Here is a 19,594-nt window from a genome sequence, read left to right as displayed (position 1 = left end):
TGGGGAGAAGTTTTTAATGTTTGTTTTATTATGTTTCTGTATATGCTGGAAGCAGCACAGAGTGGCTCGGGCAACCCAGTCAGATAGAATCATAGAATCATAGAGTTGGAAGAGACCACAAGGGCCATCCAGTCCAACCCCCTGCCAAGCAGGAAACACCATCAAAGCATTCCTGACAGATGGCTGTGAAGCCTCCGCTTAAAGACCTCCAAAGAAGGAGACTCCACCACACTCCTTGGCAGCAAATTCCACTGTCGAACAGCTCTTACTGTCAGGAAGTTCTTCCGAATGTTTAGGTGAAATCTTCTTTCTTGTAGTTTGAATCCATTGCTCCGTGTCCGCTTCTCTGGAGCAGCAGAAAACAACCTTTCACCCTCTTCTACTGTATATGACATCCTTTTATATATTTGAACATGGCTATCATATCACCCCTTAACCTTCTCTTCTCCAGGCTAAACATACCCAGCTCCCTAAGCTGTTCCTCATAAGGCATTGTTTCCAGGCCTTTGACCATTTTGGTTGCCCTCCTCTGGACACGTTCCAGCTTGTCAGTATCCTTCTTGAACTGTGGTGCCCAGAACTGGACACAGTATTCCAGGTGAGGTCTGACCAGAGCGGAGTACAGTGGTACTATTACTTCCCTTGATCTAGATGTTATACTCCTATTGATGCAGCCCAGAATTGCATTGGCTTTTTTAGCTGCTGCATCACACTGTTGACTCATGTCAAATTTGTGGTCTACAAAGACTCCTAGATGCTTTTTACATGTACTGCTCTCAAGCCAGGTGTCACCCATCCTGTATTTGTGCCTTTCATTTTTTTGCCCAAGTGTAGTAATTTACATTTCTCCCTGTTAAAATCCATCTTGTTTGCTTTGGCTCAGTTGTCTAATCTATTAAGGTCATTTTGAAGTGTGATCCTGTCCTCTGGGGTATTAGCCACCCCTCCCAATTTGGTGTTGTGAGGGATAAGAGCTACCGACAGCCCCCTCCCATCCTGAATACCAGCTCCTCCCCCAGCGGGGAGGGGGAGACTTCGAGTGGTGATTCAGGAAGTGGAAACAGGAGCTTGAGTACCTTAGCGGAGCACAGGCACCGCCGGGGAAAGGAACAGGGAAGCAGGGAGACGGTGGAAAAGAGGCCGATCCCAGCTACTCCGGAATTGCGTAAGAAGCGCCGGGGGAGGAGATTCAGTATGCCAAGATTACTTTGTTGGAGGAAAACGCGCGAACCGCCATTTGGAGGTTCTGCGGAAGACTGACAGCATGCACCACTATCTGTAAATAGCACTGTTTTCAGCACTGTAAATACACAGCACCAATAAAAGGATAAAATGCAGAGCTGTGTGGAGTCTTTACTCTGAAGTAGCCCACCCAGGCCACTGTGACAGGTGTCATCTGCAAACTTGCTCAGGATGCCCTCAAGCCCATCATCCAAGTCATTGATAATGATGTTGAATAAGATTGGGCCCAAGACAGAACCCTGTGGCACCCCACTAGTCACTTCTCTCCAGCATTCCCTTCATCTACCAGGCTTGTAATTCTGTCAAAAAATGAGATGAGCGGGGTATAAATAATAAAATATTATTATTGAATAATAGGATGTCCCTGTTTTCATTGGAGAAATGTTGGAGGGTATGCACACATATGAAGATAACAAGAGCCTTGTGGATCAGCCCAGTGGCCCATCTCGTGCAACATCCTGTTCTCATATTGGCCAAGCATACGTCCCATGACTCATGGGGGATCACACAGGACTTTAGTGACTCAGGCAATGACATTCTCTGAGGAACTCCTTGTCTTCTGCAGTTTCAACTCCAGGTTTCAGAAGACCTTGCTTGGGCAAGACGCCAAGTTGGCTCACCTCCTCTTTGCTTCTGCCTATTCATAGTCTGACTGTATGCTAGTGATGCACGAGGGTGGCACTTTCAAATTTCCTACGCTTAAGTTCAGTCTTCCACATTTCCACCTCGGTTTGCAAAAAAAGTCTGCACGAAAATTCAACAGCATCTTTGTACAGTTTCCCCCTACACATTTCTGCATGTTCGTTTTTGCCTAATGACCTTTGCAGGCCATTTCCCCAAATACAGATGTATTTTTGTATCTCGTCTTCACTAACATATACATTTTTATGAACACTTTACCCTGATTTGTGAAATTAGAAGTGCACATTTTAAGGGACAGCTGACTTTGTTTGCATATCATGTCAGAGGGTGTGAATTAGGGAAGTCCACCTTTAAATGGAATATAATTCCCCCCCACACACACTTTCCCACTCTCAACTCTATCTACAACACAAGTGGAAGATGAGGTTCTGTTCCCTCTTGTCACTGCTTGAATGGTCAGAGAGGACAAATGAACAGGCGCATTGTGGGGTGGTGGTGGAGGGGGGGGCTTCATGGCACCCATGTAAGTGTGGCGGTCTTGGCATGTGCCCAGCAAGTACGACTCTTCATGCCAGAGCCATGGCCTTTTGAAAACAGCCTTAAAGGCTTTCGCTTCCTAACTTTCTATCCAGCGGCATACTTCTGGAAACCTCTGAGGTGATTCAGAAGATGCCAAGTTCAGGCTTAGAAACTGTGTCTCATGCAGTGTGCATGGGCTCAGTCCTGGCCGAAGCATTGCTGCATTTCCCATCTGCTGAATGTCAGCTATGGTGCATCAAAACCCTTTGATGGGTCTAACTCCAAAGTAGCAGGGACAGGATTGAAAGTGTGGCTTGATTTTTACTGACAAGTTGAACTAGAGTTTATAAAGTGCTTCTGCCGTCTCCTAAATATTCGTAGGATGGCAGCCTTAGTTGCTGAACCTTCAGTGACTTGTGCTGCTTGCAAATGTTTTTTTTAGTAAAAACAAAACAAACGAAACTGAAATTATTTTATAAATAGGCGAACTCCAGGAAGCTACTCTGGGGAAATTTATTCCAAAGAATGTTGGAGCTTTACTGGAAACAGAAAGTAATACAAAGAAGAAATCATGACTGTGCAATATTGCATGTCTCATGAAGAAACTATTTGCGAAGTAATACTTCACTAGAAGCTTACAACTAGTTCAGTTCACACTTGCATGTGAAATTCGACACGTAGGCATACCCCTTCCTGACCATAAATCAGACATCATCCTCAATATACTAGGCTTTGGGAAGGAGGCAGGACGACTCTGGGACCCCGGCAGAGCCCTTATGCCAAAAAAAATGGCCTCTGCTGTAAGGAAATTAATTTGAACCTCCAGTTTCTCTTCTGCTATGGAAGCCCCTCCCCCCTCTTGAGCAGATGTCAGGAGTGTGCAAGAAGCCAAAGGGGAGGAAGAGTTAATACTTGCATTCCTATGGCCTTAACCTTTACAGAACAAAAGCAGTTTTATGGAACCATATTGACTGGGGAAACGGCTCTGCTCTGATCAAATCTGGAGCCCATCACTGCTGCAGTAAAAATTATCAGGACATTATCCTTGTTTGCCCTGCATCAAATCTTTGGCTCTAGTTAGGAAATATACCGGTAGTAGTAAGGAACAGGCCTAACACAAGGAAAGGGAAAGAGGTTGTGCTAGATTAGAATGAGTACCACAGAAAGACAGTATATTAAGGTATTCAATAAAGTGGGGGACTGGAAGTAGCAGTTACAAAAGAGAATTAGAATATTAAAGTCACTTAGAGAATAAATAATACATTAGAATTAAGAATTAGAAGTAACATGGGGACCAGGAGTTCATTTGAAGAGAGTTCTTAAAGGTAAAGGGACCCCTGACTGTTAGGACCAGTCGTGGACGACTCTGGGGTTGCGGCACTCATCTCGCTCTATAGGCCGAGGGAGCCGGCATTTGTCCACAGACAGCTTCCGGGTCATGTGGTCATGTGGCGAAACCAGAACAGTGCACAGAAATGCCGTTTACCTTCCCGCTGGAGCGGTACCTATTTATCTACTTGCACTTTGACGTGGTTTTGAACTGCTAGGTTGGCAGGAGCTGGGACCGAGCAACGGGAGCTCACCCCGTCACAGGGATTCAAACCGCCGACCTTCCAATCGGCAAGCCCAAGGCTCAGTGGTTTAGACCACAGCGCCACCCGCGTCCCTTAGGAGACCCCCATTTCCCTCACAGAGCTAAAATTCACAGAGTTCTCATCACCCTTAACTTAGGGCTGCCATGCCACTGTTTCAAAGGTGGAATACCTGGATCTTAGGGGTTTTCCTTTTAAAAGCTCAGCAACTTTCGAGTCCTGTCCTGGTTTTTCCTTTCTGAAATATGGCAACCCTACCTTAACAAACTACAGTTCCCTGGGTTCTTTGGAAGAAGCCACAGCTGTTGAAGTGGTATAATAGTGCTTTAAATTATAATACGGATGTGGCCCTATATAGATTTTAAAAACCTGGAAGCCATCACCATGCACGTTTCAGTTGTCTAGTAGTAGCCAAACTGCAGCACAATGGAAAAGAAATAGTGCCACCTGGTGTACAATAAGTACAAGGTCTGTGGTCATTTCCTTTCAAAGAAGCAATGGAATACTGTACTGTACTTTATAGGCCTGTGCATAGGTACGGTAAGTTCATTAAAAACAAGAACAACAACACAAAACTTTAAGGAGACTAGGCATATAAACTAAATTAGCACCTTAAATAGTCTCGCATACATGCAATTTCCAACTATATACTACAATGTTACTGATCTAGGGCGTCCAAAGATCTGACCTAGAGAATTAAAGATTTCATGTTTTATCTAGTTTCTGGTCCCTTTCTTTGATTAACAGCTTTTGCAGCTGGAAAGCCACTTCCATACTGATTTGGTTACAAAATGCATGCATTTAAAATATATTTCTCGCACTTCTGCTGGATCCACACCATGCATTTAAAGTGCATTCAACACACATTTGAAGCACATGATTCCCCCCAAAGCTTGTTAAGAAGTGCTGGGAGCTGTACCGTGTTTCTCATATTATAAGACACGTCTTATATTTATTTTTTCCTCAAAAAACACACTATGGCTTATTTTCAAGGGATGTCTTATTTCTTTCCTCCTCCTCCTCCTGCCGCGGCCGGCATTGCTGCTGCGCCTATCACTATGTCTTATTTTCGGGGTATGACTTATATTCCTTGAATGCTTAAAAATCCTGCTATGGCTTATTTTATGGGTATGTCTTAAAATATGAGAAACAGGGTAGGACTTGGAAGGGGAAACTACAATTTCCAGAATTCTTTGGGGGAACTTACGCACTTTCAATGAATGCACTTTTGGTTTCAGCCAATAATGCAGTATACCTGTTCATCGGCCATCCTGGCTGGGGCTGAGGGAAAGTCCCTTTGCTGAACAGAACACTTCATTTGGCCAGTTATATCCTAAGTAGAAGAGCTTTGCCTCTTCTTTTACACACATTTCCCCACTCCCACCTACAAACCCTGACTTAAATTAAATGGGCCTTGCTTCTGAGTAAGCTTGGGGATTGCAGCCCCACAGCCCGAGCTTTACTCGGAAGCAAACCTGAAAGATAGCGGGGCTTACTCCCCATAAATGTGCCCCCTAAACAGTAGCTGGGGAATCACAACACAACACAACACAACACAACACAGCACGCAAGCCTGGTCTAGTAACCCTATGTGTGTGATCATTTCATTTCATTTCTTTTCTTTTTTGCAAATAAAAAAGAGGGTCTCCCAACCTCTCTTTCCCTCCCGCAGTTTCCACCCATCCGCTGAAATCGTTCCCTGTTTACAGTATTTATTTTTATTGGAAGATTTCTACAGCTGCAGTCGGTGGAGCACGAGACTCCTCATCTCAGGGTCGTGGGTTCGAATCCCACGTCGGGCAGAAGATTTCTGAATCGCGGGGGGGGGGGCTGGGCTGGATGACCCTCGTGGCCCCTTACCACACCTGCTAGGATTCATAGAAGATACACAGCAGTCCGTAGAAACGACGGGTCAGTACGAGGGACGGGGCCACTTATGCCAAACTCCGGCCAAAACGCCGGCCGGCCGCTGAAGAAGCAGCAGAAGAGGGGAAAAAAGAAAGAGGAGGAGGAGGAAACGTGCCCGGAAATGACGTCCCGTCGCTTCCTGGCCCACGGACAGCTTCCCCGCAAACAAGCGAGTCTTGGCGGGCCGAAGCGAAGTCCGCTCGGGCGGAGAGGAGGGAGAGCCCGGCTGGGCTGACGGAGGGAGGCCGCTGAGAGGAGGAGGAGGAGGGGAGGCCGGGGAGGCGGCAGGTAAGGGGGGAGGGAAAGAGGGGCGAGCGAGGGTCTAGGGAGGAGGAGGGGGCGGGAGGAAGCTTCCCAGGGGTAGCGCCTGCTCTCTAGGGCTGGCTGCCAGGGTGGACCTTCGGACCTGGAGCGCTTCTGCACCCTGTATTGTTATTCTCCCCTCCTGCAACAAAAACAACACACACACACACACAAACAACAACACAAACAACAACAACACCACACACACACACAAACATAACACACACATATAACAACACACACAACAACCACACACACACACGCACACATATAACAACAACGCACACACATAACAACACACACACACAAATAACACACATATAACAACAACAACACACACACACACACACACATAACAACACATACTACAACAACATCAACACACACATAACACACACACAAATAAACACACACACAACAACAACAACAACACACACACAAATAACAACACACACACAGAAAAACATAACAACACACACATATAACAACACACACAACAACAACAACAACACACACATATAACAACACATACTACTACTACAACAACAACACACACATAACAACACACACAAACATAACAACAACACACACACATATAACAACACATACTACTACTACAACACACACATAACAACACACACACATATATAACAACAACGCATGCACACACACACAACAACACACGCACACATAACAACACACACACAACAACAACAACACATACACACACATATAAAACAATGCATGCACACATATACAGTATACAGTGGTACCTCGGTTTACAAACTTAATCCATTCCAAAAGTCTGTTCTTAAACTGAAACCATTCTTAAGCCGAGACGCGCTTTCCCTAATGAGGCCTCCTGCCGCCAGTGCCCTTCCGCTGTTCGGATTCCGCTCTTAGACCGAGGTAAAGTTTGCAAACCGGGACACTATTTCCGGTTTTGCAGAGGTCGTAAACCGAATAGTTCGTAAACAGGGCTGTTCTTAAACCGAGGTACCACTGTAAATATATATAAAACAACATACAGCAGCAGCAGCAGCAGCAACAACAACACACACACATATAAAACAACACACGCACACATATACAGTATATATGTACAGTGGAACCTCGGTTTATGAACACCTCAGTTTATGAATTTTCGGTTTACAAACGCTGCGGACCCATCTGGAACGGATTAATTCACTTTCCATTGCTTTCAATGGGAAAGTTCGCTTCAGTTTATGAACACTTCAGTTTATGAACAGACTTCTGGAACCAATTACACCCATGCTTCGGGTTAAGTACGCTTCAGGTTGAGTACTCCGCGGACCCGTCTGGAACGGATTAATTCACTTTCCATTACTTTCAATGGGAAAGTTCGCTTCAGTTTATGAACAGACTTAAGGAACCAATTGTGTTCATAAACTGAGGTACCACTGTATATAAAACAACCCCACCCCACCCCACCCCACAGATAGTCTGCCATTTGGGTAAATCCCAATTACTTTTAAGTACTTGTGGGGCTGGGTAGGTGATGTATATTTCCCCCCACCTCCAGGATTGAGTTGCCTCTACCACCCAGAGACTGTAGAAAGCCACCTTCTAGGACTGGCTTCTCCAACCTGGTGCCCTCCAGGTGTTTTGAACTCCCATCACCCTTGGCTGTTGGCTATGCTGGGTGGGGTTGAAGGAAATCACCCGAGTCCAACGAATATCTGAAGGGCACCAGGGCTGGGAATCCACAGCAAGGCTTTCCACATTTCCTACTATGTAATTTCAGGCCACTGCCTCTCTGGATGGGCTAGTGTCAATAAAATGCCAAATAAAGAGAAGTGTTGACAATAACATGCAAAGGTTGAATAAGTAGTTTTCTCAGGTGTTAGATTTGGACAGTTGGTGCGTTTTATTACTGAGTCATTTCTTTATGGGAGGGGAAATAATACTTGTAGCTCAAATTTCAACAGTGTTAATGCTCATTGCAAAAAAATATATATTATCTCCATTTAGGTCAAAATGGGTTTCATGTTTTCGAAGTCTGTGAATGAAAGCCTGAAGAGTCAACAGGAGTTTATGCTCATGAACTCTCGACTTCAGGTTGGTTATTATATTACAGAGCATGTAGCAATGCAATTATTTTATACTCTGGTGGAAAAATATGTGCATACAGCATTGGTTACCCCACAATGACATGCATCTCATACGTGGTACTGGGAACTGAAGTAAAAATATGGATTAGATCATTTGTTCCCAGACAAAAGCACCTTGGAACTGCCAAAGACTCTTCTTCATTGCCCAACCTTCCCAGTAGGAGAACAGGAAGCAGATTAAAGAACAGAAAGGTAATAAAGTACAGTATCCTGTTTTCCTGCAGATCTTATAAATCTGCCATGTAGAATTTAATTTTGTCTTTGTCTTCCTTGGCAAATCTGATTGGGTGATCGGATTGTCTTATCCTGAAGACCTTACTGTTAATATAATACATTGCTGTGCAGCTTCAGAACACTTAAGCGATACAAATATATCCGAAATAATTGTGTGTTGATGTTTATTTTAAGGGGAAAAAACCTCTGCAGGGCTTGTTTACGTATTCTCTGCTTCCAGAATCACATTCTAAACTTGGTGCAATTTGTCTTCAAAATATTTTTTCCTTCCCTTAAAGTAGTCCTTGGGGCTCTCTTGGAGGCAGAAGAGTTTAAAGTATGTGGTTCAAAATATAGAATATTTTACGCTCCTAGTTATTTGAATGATATGCTGCCTAGTTTTAACAGTGGTATTTGTAACAAACAAACAAAAAATTCCTTCCAGTAGCACCTTAGAGACCAACTAAGTTTGTCATAGGTATGAGCTTTCGTGTGCATGCACACTTTGTGTAATCCAAGCCTGGCAAACTCCCGAGCAAACAAAAGTAATGAATTAGAGGGGTATTGTTTCCTGTGAGAGGGTGAAGAAAAGATGGTTTAGTCTAGAACAGTGGTTCCCAACAGGTGGTCCGGGGACCCCCAGGGGTCCGCGAGCTATGCCAGAGGGGTCCTCAAGATCCTATTAGAATAAAAAATATATTAAATATATTTCGTATGATAACAGATTTTTTGTTTTGGCCGCTTCCTGCATGAGCAGAGTCTAGCGCAAAACTAGAATTAGATAGAGGCAGTAGTTCTGCTGTATGCCGCAAGGACTACAAGAAACTTGGAGATAAGGCAATGAAAAAGATCCTTCCATTTGCAACCACATATCGGTGTGAGCAAGCATTTTCTTCCATGTGTTTCATGAAAAACAAATACAGTGGAACCTCGGTTTATGAACACCTCGGTTTACGAATTTTCGGTTTACGAACGCAGCGGACCCATCTGGAACGGATTAATTCACTTTCCATTACTTTCAATGGGAAAGTTTGCTTCAGTTTATGAACGTTTCAGTTTATGAACAGACTTCCGGAACCAATTACACCCATGCTTCGGGTTAAGTACGCTTCAGGTTGAGTACTCCGTGGACCCGTCTGGAACAGATTAATCCGCTTTCCATTACTTTCAATGGGAAAGTTTGCTTCAGTTTATGAACACTTCAGTTTAAGTACTCCGCGGACCGTCTGGAACAGATTGATCCACTTTCCATTACTTTCAATGGGAAAGTTCGCTTCAGTTTATGAACGCTTCGGTTTATGAACAGACTTCCGGAACCAATTGTGTTCATAAACTGAGGTACCACTGTATAGGAATCGGCTCGACATGCGGTCGGATTTCAGAGTGAAGGTTTCAAGTTTGGAACCTAATATTTCAGAAATAATGGACTCAAAGGACAGATTTAACTCATCTCATTAAGAACTGAAAATTAAAACTAACTGTATACTGATGGAGTACTCTGTTGTAACTGTAAAAAACGTATAAATATAAAATATAAAAAGTCTCTTAATTTGGCTCTCACTTTTTAATTTTAGGATTAGGAATTAATGGGGGTCCTTGTCACAATAGCGGCTCGATGAGGGGTCCTCGAGAAAATTTTGTTGGGAACCCCTGGTCTAGAAAATAAGAGTGACTGATGTTCTTGCAGTTCAGTGTTGTTGTTTTTTAATGTCTGCAGCAAGATACGTACTAAATACTGTATAGAATCATAGAACTCAGGTGGATAAATTTAATTTTTAATGACAATAAATTCTGCTTGGGTGTCTTCCACTAAATTAGATGTGTCACTTTCAGTTGTCACAAAATATCGGCTACTGGAATGTTTTTTGCCGTGTATCTTACCGCCATATGACTAAAGAGTTTGACTTGTTAAAAAGTGCACACAGTGTTTCTTTTGGGTTGTAGCTGAAGAACATAATAATAAACGTTGGGGCAAGCACGAGAGAAGCTACGTGCTTCCTGTTTCCTGACTATAATGGGAATTACACCAGTTTAACACATAGCTGTTAGCTTCATCTAACAGACAGTGACACTGTGAAGTTATAATGAAGGAGAATCGTGCCTTTGGCATAAGGGCGGGTGGGTGTCCTATGAAATTTAAAACTTCTCTGAGGAAATAGGAACATTACATTTTCTGTTAGTAGCACTTCGCAGCGGACCGGCTGTTAAAAATGTAAGAACACCAAAAGAAGCTTGGATAATGATTTTATCTCATTGCTAACCACTATGTTATTCACGTTCTGATTTCTCTCGCCACCTGCCCTCCCCCTCACGCATCCGAGATTTCAGTGAAAGAGGATGTAAAATGTGAACCTAATAAATTGCCTTGTCCAGTACTACATAATGAACCGCAGAGCTGATCTCGGATTTCATATTAATGGCAACTATATTTGAGTAAGGATATGAATCAAATATGTACAGAAGATTAACCTACTGCAAGTTCGCAACATTGGGCTGGATCTCTGGATTATGCATAGAGTAGACACACTGAAATCCATAGGGCTTAGAATCTTAGAGTTGGAAGGGACCCCAGGGGCCATCTAGTCCAACGCCCTGCAATGTAGGAATCTTGGCTAAAGCATCCATGACCAATGACCATCCCACCTTAGCTTAAGAACCTCCTGGGAAGGAGAGTCCACAACCTCCCGAGGGAGACTGTACTACTGTCGAATGGCTCTCACTGTCAGAAAGTTTTTCCTGATGTTTAACTTGTTAGTAATGGCTAACGCAAGTCATATAGGATGCCCTATATTAAGTCCAAAGGGCACAAGGCTATAAAACATGGTTATTCCAGGAGATTTTGCACTTTTCTCTAGATAAGGACCACTAATATTTTCTTGAGTTATGTAAAGAATGCTTTGTTTGCAGAATATGATGATAGTATATATTTCTGTTACTACATTTCTAGTACTTGATTCAGATAATTATGTCAATATAGTAGACAAAAGGGTCTTGGTAGTAGACAGAAGGGTCTTGGTAACTATTTTTTTTAAAAAAATTAGGAGTAGCAGGAGAAGGCTGGAGTTTTCATTGTTATAAATCTTAAGAAACTCCTCTAACTTCAACATTTCATAGCTTATATTTTAGTTGAACCGTTGCAAAAATATATGACCTTTAAAGATGTATTTTAGACTATCAGGGTGATTTCCCCACTATTAAGTGTAACATAAAAAAGATACCCTTTCAGTGTCATGATTTGATCAAAATTCTAAGAGAGCCGTTCTGGGGTGGTGGAAGTTTCTGAGGGACATGACAGGAGAGGGGTGACATTTTCTCTCATGTCCTGCCTTCCCATTTTTTACCCCTCCCTTAGACTCAGTTGAACTGGAAATAACTTTATATCATCTTAACTGGCATAGTTTGGAGCCCTTTTCAGGAGTGCGTTGTGGGAAAATAAGCACCAATGTGCTTAAAATAAAAGGAGTATATTTTAAAATGGTGGTCCAGCCCTTGTCTTTTTCAGACCCAGTTCTCTGGAATATCGTAAATTACAGTATATCTTTAAGCTTGAGAACAGCAACTACAGTCGTACCTTGGAAGCCAAACAGCTTCCGAGTCAAACGTTTTGGCTCCTGAATGCTGCAAACCTGGAAGTGAGTGTTCCAGTTTGCGAACGTTCTTTGGAAGCCGAACGTCCAACACGGCTTCCGATTATGTGCAGGAAGCTCCTGCAGCCAATCAGAAGCTGCACCTTGGTTGTCAAATGTTTTTGGAAGTAAAACAGACTTCCAGAATGGATTCCGTTCGACAACCAAGGTACGACTGTATTTAAAAATGGTATGTGGGATTCAAAATTACTTTATGAAGGTGCTACTTTCCAGTGCTGGAGTCCAAAAAGCATTTATTAGAAAGTCTACAGGGTGTTCTTTGTTGTTCACCTCTTTTGCCTGTGGAAATGCGCAGTTTAAAATTATTTGCAAGTTTTGCATATGGCTTACATATTTTGGCATTTAATAATTTGTCAAGTGTGGGAATGTGTGGGAATACATATAGGCCTAATATGAAAAAAGTCATAACTATCTTGCAGTTGTCTTGGCTGTAGCTTAATCTATGTGGACAAATGCAATTTTCCATTTAGTTTGTGGATTAAAAATGGTAGTGCTGGCAAAGAAAACTGGTAGTGAAATCTTTTATAACTAATTTTATTTTAGCTTCCGGCAAAACATGCCAGCATTACCTTGTATCTTTTTCTATGTGTTTTTTTTTTAAGAAAAAACACACACAATGTTTTGCTAGAGTCGAGAGAGCAATAAATGAAATGAATTAGGTGATTTTTCTCAATTTATATGGCAATGTTTGCCTGTTGAAAATCCAGGTATCCAAATGTTGCTTTTCTGTAGTTAGAATCTGGACAACTTTTCTTGAGAGACAATGGAGTGCGCCTCCGGTGGTGGTGGTGGGGAGTTAAACCGCTGCATTAGCAGCACCAAAGTAACCTGGGCAGTGTGTATGGAGGGGCTGCCCAAATGACAAGACCCCCCCTTCCCGGCGTCACTGACGTGGTCCAAAGGAAAGCAGAGCAATATGTTTGGCGCCAGCTTGGCTCCAGGTGTTGCCGGAAGGAGGTGTACAAAGCCCAATCCAACCATTTTAGGAACTCCACTCTGGATTTGTGTAGGGTTTGCTCCTTAGCCTTCTCTTCTCCCAAAGATATCCTGTAAAGCAGTTGTCAGGAATGTGCTCCCCGCCCCCCGAGCACACCAGGAGAGTCAGCCTTGGAAATTGAGTTGAGTGAGGAAGAGGTTGACTCTGTAGATGTGAGCCATCTGTCTGATTTTAGAGGGAACGGCCCAGGGCCCCTCCTTTCCAGGGAAGAAGCAGTTAGTTCCCAAGGGGTGGGAGAGTTGGACATTGGCCAAGGCTTTGCCAGGCAACCAGCAGATAAGAAGGTGTCAGAGGCTGAGTCTTCTGAGGAAGAGGTAGCTCGGCCCTGCAGTCCTAAAATGAGGAGATTAGAGCGCAACGGAGACGAAAGGTGGGATTTTGGCGTTCTTCCTGTTGGGGGAAGGAACGATAAGTCAGACTGAGCAACTAGATTAATGAGGCAGATTGCCATGCTCTGAATGTGTTTTTCCTTTGAATAAACTTGTACAGTATAAGACTGACAGCAAGTCTTTGCTGCTTTACCAGGCCACTCGCCTGCCAGAGATCATTATAGCAGTGGAGCTTTAGGATCAGAGTTTTCCTTCTCCTAGATGGGCTACCTTCTTAGATTGATTAGCCCCACCTTCCCTTCATTTTCATCTACAGAACATACAGCAACTGTTGGACCCTCTATTGGGTGGACCCAACAGTCCGAACAACTATACCAATAAATGCAGTCTATTCACAGATTTTCTTTTATCAAAGTAAGAAATCATGTTGTTTGCTTGAACATGATGATTTTGAACGATCCTACGCCATACCCAGTACAGTTGATGCTCTACCGTTGGAATCTTGCACCAGTCTTGGCGGAACAACTAATACCATTATACTGGCACCAAGGACACAAAATAGCTGTTTGAGCATTCTGACAAGGAGAGGACATGCCCCCCTCTGACTCTCATGCAATATATTATGCAGGCCTTCAGAGTCTATGGCTGCTGCAGGACAGAAGCTAGGGTAATCCCTATGCCTAAGTGGGAAGGTTACGAAACAAGAGTCCCTGATAAGGCAGAGCTGGATAACTCTTGCCTCCTAAGCAAGATATTGGATATTGTGAAATCGATAACATTGCAAGCTTAGGCTGCCACAGTGGCCGCTTTTAATAAAGTTTAGCCGCTGTTCAAATTGCACTGCTTTCAATGGAGAGCAATTTTTTTCTACTAACATAGGGATTTGGGAATCGGTGTTCCTCCTGAGGTTGGACTCCAGCTCCCATCATGGCAGCCATACAGGTGAGAGCTGGGAGTCCAACCAACATCCCGAGGATCACGGGTTTCCAGCTAAAACATGATACAGAAGTAAGCGGGGATTTCATTTGCTCCATTTATATGCCACCTATTTCTCCACGGAGCTCAGGGACATGGTTCTCCCCATCCTCCTTTCATCGGCACAACAACCCCGTGAGGTAGGTTGGGCTGAGAGAGAGAAAGTGACTGGCCCAGGGTCACCCCGCGAGCTTCGTGGTGGAGCACATGCAAGGACGCGCAGGGCAACATTTTGCTGTGGCAGTGTACTGGCCAAACTGGTCTGTTCTTGAAGCTTTCGGTGCCATGGAGTGGATAACGCTTCTGTGTAGTGCAAACCCAGAAAACCATCACCATATGTGTGTGTGCAGTTGTCACCTGCAGTTTAGCTCAACAATCTCTTGACCAAATAGCAAGATGTACTGAATGTGCAGCGATGTCAATAACCTTTGCTAGCGGGTGGCTTTAGAAAGATCATTGCTCCTGACTCATGCTTTTGCCCCCTCTAAAAAGAGCACCTGAATAGGGCACATCATACACTTCAAAAGAACAATAGAAATATTACACTTGCCAGTAATTTCCTTGCTGAAAGAGTTCTAGAACAGCCACACAGCTTAGACACGACGCTGCTCTTAAGCCACAAATAATATATCCTTACGTAGTTTGTTGTTTTGACCGTCATGGTCATATCAACCATAACAACAAGTATATACAGTACACTAATACAAAAACCATGTTTTACCAGTTACGTAGGAACTGTCCTGTAGAAAAGTTACTTAAATTTGCAAATAAAATTATTGTTGTCTTTTTCTTTTACTTACAGCTTGAAAGGCAACTCCTGATGCAAAATCAGATGCGTGAGAGGCAAATGGCTATGCAGGTTGCTTGGACGCGGGAATTTCTCAAGTATTTTGGAGCATTTTTCGGACTTTCTGTCGTCGGTCTCACAGCTGGGTATGCACCCCTTTTTTCTGAATAATGCAAGGGAGACTGCATGTTTGTCATCTAAGCTTTACTCAGAGTAGACTTGTTGGAATTAATGGACGTGACTAAGTTAGGTCCATCCATTAATACCAGTGCATCTACTCTGGGTATAACTTAGTTGAATTTTGCTCAGTGGGTGGCACTCAGCCAAGCTGTTGTGTGCATGCAGAATGAGGTCCATTTGTGCAATGGGATTTCCCCGTCTCTTGTGCCCCCTAAATCTTCTCTGGAGGATTGGGGGGGGGGACTTAGGGGAGTGTCCATGGAGGGAGGAGAGGGAAGAAGGTTCTGTTGTGCAAGCAGATGTCATTCGCTGCACACATTTTAAAAATATTTATATACCGCCGTATCATAGAACTATATCACAGCAGTTTACAACAGTATAGAAGCAAAAAGGCACACAGTAAAATAATAAAAGATTAAAAGCAAGTTAAAAGCAAGGGAATTAAAATAGACTACTGTATTGTATATAACAGGCATAGGCAAACTCAGCCCTCCAGATGGTTGAGCATGAGACTCTTAATCCCAGGGTCGTGGGTCAAGTCCCGCCTTGGACAAAAGATTCCCACATTGTGAAGGGGTTGGGCTAGATGGCCCTCATGGTCCCTTTCCAACTCTACAATTCTATGATGCTATGATTCAATGTGTTGTTTTGTTTGAAGCTTTAGGATATTACTTACTTACTTACTTTTTTTAAATAAACAGGGCAATTAAAAGAAAAAAGCCTGGATTATTCATTCCAATTGTTCCTTTAAGTTTTATACTTGCCTACAATTATGATATGGGTTATGGATCACTTCTGCAAAGAATGAAAGGTAGGTATTGTATATTCCACACTGCAGTGTGGAATTCTCTCCCCAGAAAGGTTCACGCCTTTATTATATATTTTTAGGTGCCAGGCAAAAACATTCCTCTTCAACCAGGCCTTGGGCTGATTAATATCCTACACTACAGCCTTTTAAATGTGTCTGTGGGAAGGGGGGGTATTGTTTGGTGTTTTGTTTTACTTATTTACTTGATTTTATCCTGTATTTTATTCTGTGAACCACCCTGGGATCTTACGATGAAGAGCGGTATATAAATCTAATATAAGCAAACAACACTTAGTTAATGGCAGATTTGTCATCATTTTGCTCTCACAATTTACAAACGTATATACTGTACACGTGTCCGTATTTTTCTCCCAAGGTGAAGCAGAGAATATACTTGACACAGAGAACGCGTTGGTGGAAATGCCAAAAGGACCCCTCACTTTCGATGGCCTTGAAAAAGCCAGAAGAGCACAGAGCTTGTTTTTCATTGAAAAATAGTTTGGTGTGGTGAAGCAGTGCTTCAGAGAACAGAAATATCTATTTGTAATCATGTCACTGACTTGTGAAGCTCTGATCTAACAGTGTGTATGCAGGGAGCCTTTGCTAAAATCTCACCAGTCAAGCTGCTTGACAAGAAAGACAGTTGGTGTGTGTGTGTGTGTGTGTGTGTGTGTGTGTGTGTGTGTGTCTAGATTCTAGAGACCATTGCTCTCCCTCTCAAAAAGCCGATAGGCCAATTATTATTTTTTAATCTGGGCTAAGCACACACAATTTCTCCTGTTGGATCAGAGAAGAGGACTACATGCACTATACCTAGATGGATCATGGCAAACTTGTTTTAAAAAACTATTATCTGACTGTAATGCGCATTATGGAATAAAACGGATTTAATACAATTGTGGTTGGGTTGTGCTTTTCATTGTGTCTTATTTCTAATAGCAGCAGGAGATTCCTTTACAGCGAGCATGGAATTTTTGCAGATGCTCACATTTTCAGTGCAACCTGGATCTCCTTGCAGCAGCTCTGAAATGGTAGAGGACTCCCTTGAAGATGGCGAGACACCTGAACAAGGGAGTTGTAGGGTGTGTGGGGATTTTAAGAGTTGCAAAGGGGCCAAATTACCCATTATGGTTTTTGTCATTTGGAGTTGCGTGACTGAGTTTAAACAGCCACCGGAACACCTGTTTACCTTGGCCTTTGGATACCTGAGAGGTATATTTTTAGGACCTGCTCTACTTGTGAAATTTATTTCCAACAGTTTTTAATGTTTTATTTTAAATGGTTGTGCATTCCAACTTGGGACCTTAGGGTGCAGGGTGGGCAATAAATTAAATTAACAACAATAAAATAATAATCGGGACGGAGACTGCATGAAAATGTCTCTCCTTCTCCCCAAGTTGCTTTTCGGCATCGGAGGGAAGTTCTCCCACGGGTGACTGCTCTTAGAAAAGATTTGGTGTCATGTGTAGTTCAGCCTTGATTGTCACACGTTCTGTAACTCATGCCAGTTCAACCTGCTGGCATTTTGAGAAATTGGATCAATTTGAATTGCCTGTTTGGGCTATTCACAGGAGGCCACTTGTTGCATGAGACCCAGACGTCTTTCCTCAAGATTGACCTTCGCCACATTACATTTCGGGGAAATGGGACTTTTTGGAAGATCTGTCTAGGACAAAATTGCGTGGTCACCATGACATGCTTAGATAGTGCCATTGAAGCAGCACAATTGTTCTCCGTTCCGTAGCTGCATCATTTTGGTGCCATTTTTAAAGTCTTAGCAGAGCAATTCTAACACCTAGTGAGGAGCAGCAAGGGAGAGGGGATGATGGATTGCTGCATCCCAGAACCCATGCCAACCAGAAAAGAAACGGGATGGGGAGAGGATGGCTCTAGGCTGGTGTGACCGAGTAGCCAAACAGGGCCCCAAATATACTAGCCAGCTCTGGTCTGTCCCCATAACACAATGTTTTAGGTAGGGTTGATGTTGCCAGCCTTTGCAATCATGGAGTTGGTCTGCCAACAGGCCTGGTGCCTGGAGCCAGCTCCCCATTGCATGGGCATACCCAGCGAGCAGCAGGAGGGGCAGCTGCCCCCCCCCCAGAAGCAAAAAAAAAAAAAGTACCGTATTTTACGGACCATAACCCACACTTTTTCCCTCCGAAAACTGAAGGGGAAAAGTCACTGTGGGTTATGGAAATCGGGCTGTTTCCGCCCTCTCCGCAGCTGCAGCCTGCGACAGGAACGTGGGAGGGGGGAGGAGCAGCCTGAGCTTGGGGGGCGGCGGATGGGAGCTCCATCCTTCCTTCCCCCCTCTTCCTTCCTTCTTTTTTTTCTCTCCCTCCCTCCTCTCTCTCTCTCACCCCTCCCTCCCTCCCTCCCTCCCTCCCTCCCTCCCTCCCTCCCTTCCTTCCTTCCTTCCTTCTCTCTCTCTCACCCCTCCCTCCTTCCTTCCCTCTCTCTTCTCCTCTCTTGCCCCCTCCTAGTTTTGATCCTGGGTACGCCCCTGCCCCGTTGAGCACATCCTTTGGGTTCCTGCAATTCTGTAGTCATGACTAACCTAGCATAGACGTTGCTGAGACAGGACTGCAAACATGCTGGGAATGGGGGCTTGGGAGAGCACATCTTTGTTTGAAACCCTACCCCGCCAAAATCTTTCTGATGCAGTGCATGTGGAAGGCATTGAGGCGTCGCTCCTGGCGGTTGTAAGTTGCCCATGACTCGCTTCCATAAAGCAGTGGGCTCACTGCAAGCCTGGTAGACACACCCTTTCGGAGAGGCGAGCCGTTGCCGTAGCTGCCTTGTCAATACTCGTGTCCAGCTCAGCATTAATGGAAAAGTTGCTGGTTATGGTAGACAAAATCGTCTGGCATGGTTGCTAGTGTCTCTTACTCGGAGTGGGACTGTGTGTGGGGATGGGGAGGGGTACAAATCCCCACTGAACCACAAAGTTTGGGGCAAACGCCATCTCTCAGCCTAACCCCCAGCATGGTGTTGCTGTGAGACGAGGAGAACCTTGTATGCCACATTGAGCACCTTGGAGGAAAGACAGGATCTAAATTTAATAATAAATAATCTCCTTTATGCCTAGGTTCCCCAACATGGCGGGGAAACTTGCCAAAGCCTCATTCTCCTCACATGAGCATGAAATAATATGAAAAACAAACATATAAGCAACTTTGGTAAACTTTCCTGATGATTGATTGTCCTTTGACCCAGGAACGGCAACATAGGCTGCGATCCCAACACACTTACTGGGCAGTAAGCACCACTGAATTCAACAGGACTTACTTCTGAGCAGATAGACAAAGTGCTGAAGTGAT

At 43.8% G+C, this 19,594-nt stretch overlaps 1 protein-coding gene across 1 annotated transcript; it reads left to right on the top strand.

Moving 5' to 3' along the window:
- The first annotated feature begins 6,042 nt into the window (after positions 1–6,042).
- PLGRKT (plasminogen receptor with a C-terminal lysine) lies at positions 6,043–17,170 on the top strand. The gene is made up of 5 exons (XM_035097382.2): positions 6,043–6,191; positions 8,199–8,285; positions 15,302–15,432; positions 16,168–16,277; positions 16,651–17,170. Exons 2-5 carry the CDS (start codon positions 8,205–8,207, stop codon positions 16,770–16,772), a joined length of 444 nt encoding a protein of 147 aa, XP_034953273.1. The 5' UTR covers positions 6,043–6,191; positions 8,199–8,204; the 3' UTR covers positions 16,773–17,170.
- Positions 17,171–19,594: the final 2,424 nt, after the last annotated feature.

This window comes from Zootoca vivipara, chromosome 16 (assembly GCF_963506605.1).
Source record: "Zootoca vivipara chromosome 16, rZooViv1.1, whole genome shotgun sequence".
Lineage (NCBI taxonomy): Eukaryota > Metazoa > Chordata > Lepidosauria > Squamata > Lacertidae > Zootoca > Zootoca vivipara.
The sequence above is the reverse complement of the archived record's forward strand: the minus strand, read 5'-3'. Positions and strand labels throughout refer to the sequence as shown.

Bases quoted from the DNA above. Each gene is read 5' to 3' on its own strand.
- PLGRKT (XM_035097382.2), top strand. From the start codon at position 8,205: ATGGGTTTCATGTTTTCGAAGTCTGTGAATGAAAGCCTGAAGAGTCAA. The intron at 8,286-15,301 runs GTTGGTTATTAT...TTTTACTTACAG, and splicing joins TCATGAACTCTCGACTTCAG to CTTGAAAGGCAACTCCTGAT. The intron at 16,278-16,650 runs GTAGGTATTGTA...TTTTCTCCCAAG, and splicing joins ACTTCTGCAAAGAATGAAAG to GTGAAGCAGAGAATATACTT.